The 6,099-nt window shown below is 35.7% G+C and overlaps 1 protein-coding gene across 2 annotated transcripts in view; it reads left to right on the top strand.

Moving 5' to 3' along the window:
* Positions 1-6,099, top strand: part of PPP3CC (protein phosphatase 3 catalytic subunit gamma) — a 78,129-nt gene that overhangs the window by 63,835 nt on the left and 8,195 nt on the right. For both annotated transcript variants that reach the window (XM_011366657.2, XM_011366655.2), the window contains exons 12-13: positions 4,955-5,036; positions 5,646-5,743. In XM_011366657.2, the coding sequence (XP_011364959.1) occupies positions 4,955-5,036; positions 5,646-5,743 (180 nt within the window). The remainder of the gene's footprint in view (positions 1-4,954; positions 5,037-5,645; positions 5,744-6,099) is intronic.

Below are 6,099 nucleotides of genomic sequence, written 5' to 3'. Positions count from 1 at the left end.
ATATAATGCAAACACTAAACAAAGAAAAGCTGTTGTAGATAGATTAGTATTCCATGAAGTAGACTTAAAACAAAAATAGAGTGTAACAATTTTATGCAATTAATTGTATGCTGGGGGGAGGGGAGAAGGAGACAGGGTAAAAGGGGTCAAATATGTGGTGACAGAAAGGAATCTAACTGTGGGAGGTGCGCACACAGTGTAAATATATGTATGCCTTACTGTTAAAATGTACAGTTGAAACTTACTGGATTTTGTTAACCAATGACACCATAAACATAAATAAACAAACAAATAAATAAATTGTATACAATTAGTAACATGGATTTATAATATATAAAACAAAAATTAAAGGAAGTGCAATTAGAAATAGAAATATCCACAATGATAGTGGGAGAATTTAACAAATATCTCTCAGTAATGGATGGAATAGCAGACAAACCAAATTTGGAAGGCTGTAGAAATCAGAACAACACAATTAATGAACTTGACCTAACAGACGTATAGAGAACACCGCATCCAACAATGCTGAATACACCTTCTTTTCAAACCACATGAACATTTACTAAAACTGACCATGTCCCTGACAGCAGGTTTCAGCTGTCAAAGATTAAAATCATAATGACTATGCAGTTAAGAAATATATCAATAACAAAAATGTAACTGGAATATCCCCATATTTTAGGAGATTTTAAAATATACTTAATGACCTGTGGGTCAAATAACAAATCACAATGAAAATTTGAAAATATTTTAAACTGAATGAAAATAAAAAGTAGTATATATTAAAATTTGAGGGCAGACAGTGAGTGCACCAGGCAGCCCTGGGCTCAGTACTGGAGCCCAAACCTCGTGCCATGTTAGCAGATGCTCGCTGATTGACAGCAGAGAAGAAGAGCCATGTTATACTTGATCTTAAAGCAGCAGGATAGTTGGAATTAAATTAGAGAGATGCCATCTATAAAGAGTTCTTCAGAAATTTTAATCTGGCATTTGGCTTTATGTCTTTTGTTGCCCTACAAGCAGAGCAGATGAACATCACCAGAATAGTTCAGTGTGTACAGCAAGGCCCAGGTAATTCTCACCTTTAATGACTGTGGTAGACTGACCAAAAGAAATGTGACACTGGCCAAGTTTATTGAAAAAGCAGCTGCTTCTGTGTGATTTCTTTCAAATGCATGTAAAATCTTATACATATCTTAGCTGCAATGTATTTTGAAGGCAATTTACTTAAACAAATTAAGTTATAAATTTAGTTTACATTTTGTACATTTGACATTTTGTAAAATCAGCTTAAACACAAAATAATTTAAACTTGGAAACAAAAAGTGAGGGATGCATCTAAAGCCATGTTTAGAGGAAAATGTATAGCCTTAAATGCATATATTAGAAAAGAAGAAAGGTGAAATATCAACATCCATCTCAAGAAGTTAACAAAAGAATGGATAGCATATTAAACTTAAAGAAAGTAAATGAAATAAAAATGTAAGAGTAGTATTAACAGTATAGAAGACAAAATACAATACAGAGGAGTAGTAAAACTAAAATGTGCTCTTTTCAAGAAACTAATAAAATTGATAAGTCCTCGATAAGACTTATCAAGTGAAAAAGATGAGACAAAAGTTACCAATGCTAGTACTGATCCTATAGGCATTACGAAAATAACTAGAATACATTTACACTAGTAAATTTTAAAACTTAGACAAAATAGATAGACTCCTAGAAAAATATAACTTACCCAAATTGACACAGTATAGGAAATCTTAATAATCACAAATCCACCAAGAACTAGGATCTGTAATTTAAATTTTTCCTATGAAGAAAATGTCAGGTGCAGATAAATTCACCAACAGATTTACTAAACATTTAAGAAAGAACCCACACAAAAATTGTACAAATTCATCCCAACAATAAAAAAGATGTGTATTTAATGAGGCCAGTATAACTATTATACTAAAATGTGACAAGGACATTAATATAGATAGAATAATCCTAAACAAAACATGAGCAAATTGAGACTAACAATATATATATAATTGCCTTCCAATTAAGTTGATTTATTCCAGAAATCTTAGAAGGTAATTAAATCGGTATATACTCATGGAAGATGCTAATAGTGGACATTGTATGAGGTGTGTATGGGAACTCTATACTCGCTTCACATCTTTTCTGTACATCTAAAACTATTCTTAAATTAAAAAATTTTTAAACATTTAGAATAATTCACCGCAGTAATAAAAGAAAAAGGGAGAAAAATTATCTTATAGGTGTAGAAATAGTATTAGATAAGTTTTATCTTTCATTTACACTAGATCTCTTAAACTGGGTTTAGAGAGGAATTCTTTGACAAATGTACCAACAAAAGCCTATAGCAAATATGTGAAATGTTGAAGGCTTTCCTAAGTGATTGAGAGCAGATAAGGATGCTGGCTGTTAATATCTTTATACAATATTATATAAGGCAATATTACATAAGGCAAGAAAAAGAAATTCAAGATATAAAGATTGGAAAGGAAGAAACAAAACTATTATTTATAGATGATGTGATTGTATACAAAGAAAATTTTAAAGTATCTATAAATAATCATTAGAATCAATAAATGCAGGTAGTAAAGCTACTGGATACAAAGTCAATAAACAAAACTTATTTGTATTTCTATTTACCAGCAACAAACAAAATCTCATAATGTTAAGCAAAAGAAGCTAGACACAAAAATACATATTTGATTGTTCCAATTACATAAAGTTCAAAAATGATGAAAACTGTAGTGCTTGTGGATGCATGCTTCCATGGCGAAACTAAAGAACAGCAAGAAGGTGATTTCAGTAAAAGTCGAGAGAATGATTTTCTTTGGGAGGAGAGAGACTATAATTATTCGGAGGGGCCCAAGGGGGGCATCTGGGGTGCTGGCAAGGATCTATTTATTGACCCAAGTGGTGATTATATGGCCATTTGGTTTTTAATAAATCACTAAATTACATGTTTGTTTTGTATACTTTTCTGTATGTTCAAACAAAACTGAAGTTCACCCTAGTAATAGGAATGCCAAGTTCCAGCACAGAATCCTCAAAAAGCCAAGGGATTGGTGCCAGTTGCTAGAATTGGGGACCAAAGGAGGGGGCGGGGAAGAAGGTGAACACTGAGCTAAAATAAGGAGACTGGGTGGAAGCCTTTGGAAAGGCAGTTAAACTGGTTCGCTGGTGGCAACTGCCTCTTCTCCAAGTCTGGAGGCCAGTCTCTACAAAATGTAAACCAAAGAATTTCTGGATGGGGATGCAATTGAGGGCATCAACACTTTGCTAAAAACAGGTGAATTAAGTGACCGTACACCTACTCAATTCTGATAGAAAAAATTCCTTCATATAGGCCCACCCTGGTCACTCCATGTAAAGCTCCAAGCCATCAATCTACCCACCAACTCTGAAAGCGTTTTAGCCCCTCACTGTTAATCACAAGCAAATGTTAGGGATTACCAGACAGCTCGGAAAGCCTACAAGAGAGACCACAACAAAAACTGCAAAAAGCAACTTGAATTAACTTGAGAGCCTGAAGAAAACATAAAACTCAAAAAGAAAAAACTATAATATCTCCGGAAAGATAGGGGAAGATATTGAATCCATCAAGTAAAAACAAAATGCTCTTATTAAGAGATTTGTACGCAGTTTGTTCTGTCCTTTGTTTTCATTCCTTGTTTTCAGTGTCTTTGTTCCACAAATAATATCTTTCTCTTTGTCCAGTTTTATTTTCATCATCTGTGGAGCTAGAACATGTTGGGTAATAATAGATGTGAATTAATGTAAAACTGTAAACTTTTAAGAAGTGGAAAAACTACCGACAAGAAATCTATAATTTAACATTCTGTCATGAAACCAAGGATGTCTCTTCTGAGCTGATAAAAATAATAGCCTGATTCTCTCATTGCATTTCACTTTGATTTTTTTCTCTCTTCCATGTAAACTTAAATTGCTCTTCTCATATTTTCTATCTTCATCTCCTTGTTTCTTGGTGTCTCTTCTCCCTGAAGATCACTACATTTCAAGCTATCAGAAAGGTATCTGACTAAAATGTACTTACGAGCTTCATACTTGCTGTCTGTCCCACCACAATCTATTAGTTAGACGTTTTTAGTTTTAGTTGAATAATTTCAGACAGGCCCTCCATCCTCCCTTTCTGTTTCAATGTATATGTTTTCTCTAGACCTGCTGTATGATCCTGCAGGATATTGAGAGTTAGGGGGGCGAGGAAGGAGAGGCTGTGTTTCTTTTTCTGACTTTTGAATGCGGTCACCTGGTGCATGCTGGATCTTGGCTTCTCATGTATGAGCTGTTTCCTGAATCTTAGATGAGAAAAGGTCATAAAGTCTTGAGTTCACTTTTGTGATGTTACTTTATAAAATACCTTCCCCATCAGCATAATTTCTATTACACAGTTGTCTGTGGTAGTTAACCACTCACCAGTTTGTGAGTGAGGATTATAGAATGAAAGCAGCCCTCACTAAATTCAAGAGAGCTAGCTGTGTGTTGTGTTTCCATGCAGAGGACAGCTGCTTGAATCATCACTTGCCATTTGCAGGCCAAACCCTGCATCCTAAGGTGGCCCACGGCATTCTCAAAAAATTTTTGCTGTAGCAACTGTCTTTGTTTTGATGTGTGTATTACACTCTTCGCTGTGTTCCACATTTCAGAACCACAAATAAGTTCCTACTTCTCATAGATCTGTCCAGTCTGTCTTTTTTGTGGCCCCCTCCATTTTTTTCCTTCTTTTTCTCTTCGGGTTGTTTTTTCTCTTGCTCCGTAGAACTTCCTGGGATTTTTGTTTGTTTAAACAAACTTAGGCCTTGATTTCTTTTTAAAAAATAACTGTTTCTTTAACTTAGAAAGACACTTCATCCTGCACTTCTAAAAACTAACGTGTTAACACATTTCTTTAATTCACTTATTCTTTATGTTCTCAAAGGCGGCACTACGGTTCGAAAGGAGATCATCAAGAATAAAATCAGAGCCATTGGGAAGATGGCACGGGTCTTTTCAATTCTTCGGTAAGGATAAGTCTGTCATTACAGTGTGGGATAAAAGCATTTTGAGAGTAAATGAGAAGTTGATTTCAGAACAGATTTTTTTAGAATTGGAATTTGCTTTTGGAACTATAGGTCTCTGGGTTGAGTGCAGATTAAATCAGACCTACATGTTAAAATGACTGGGAGTGGCGAACATTCATTTGGCTCAAATGTAGTGACCGCAGTGGTGTAATGTGGATTCTGGAGCCAGATTGCCTGTGTTCACGTCCTGGCTCTACCTTTTCTTAGCTGTGTGATCTCGTGCCTCTTTTTCCTTGTCTGTAAAGGAGTGATAAGAACAGGACCCGCTTTACACGGTTAATAGGAGGATTAAATGGGATAACATGTGGGAGACATCAGAACAGTATCTGGTTATTAAGTGCCATTAATTGAAATGCAAGGCCTGGCAAATTGTTTAAGATCGGAACGTTTAGAGAAAACATCCCTTTGTCTGGGTCAGGAAAGGGTTAGAGGGAAGGAGAACCAGTCGTCCATCTCTACGCATCTTTTCTTAACTTCCTTCAAGTGCCTTTGAATTGCCGAGTGGTGGACACCCTGGCATTAACCCAGGGCTTTGATCTTCCTTTGCAGGGAAGAAAGTGAGAGTGTGCTGACTCTCAAAGGCCTGACCCCTACAGGTACCCTCCCTCTGGGTGTCCTCTCAGGAGGAAAGCAGACTATTGAGACAGGTGAGTATGAGCAGTGCACCTTTCATGGAGGGTGTGCTCCCGTTACCTAGCAGTCAAGGTAAAATTAAAAATCGGAGATTCTTAATAAAAAAGAAAGAAATCTTGCCATTTGCAACAACATGGATGGACCTGGAGGGTATTATGCTAAGTGAAGTAAGTCAGACAGAGAAAGACAAATATGATTTCACTTTTAGGTGGAATATTAAAAAAAAAGAAGAAGAAGAAGAAGAAACAAAACAGATTCATAGATACAGAGAACACACTGATGGTTGCCAGAGGGGAGGGCTTGGGGGGATGGTCAAAAAAGGTGAAGAGAAATAAGAGGTACAAACTTTCATTTATAAAATATATGTCAT

This window comes from Pteropus vampyrus, unplaced genomic scaffold (genome assembly GCF_000151845.1).
Source record: "Pteropus vampyrus isolate Shadow unplaced genomic scaffold, Pvam_2.0 Scaffold126, whole genome shotgun sequence".
NCBI lineage: Eukaryota > Metazoa > Chordata > Mammalia > Chiroptera > Pteropodidae > Pteropus > Pteropus vampyrus.
The sequence above is the reverse complement of the archived record's forward strand: the minus strand, read 5'-3'. Positions and strand labels throughout refer to the sequence as shown.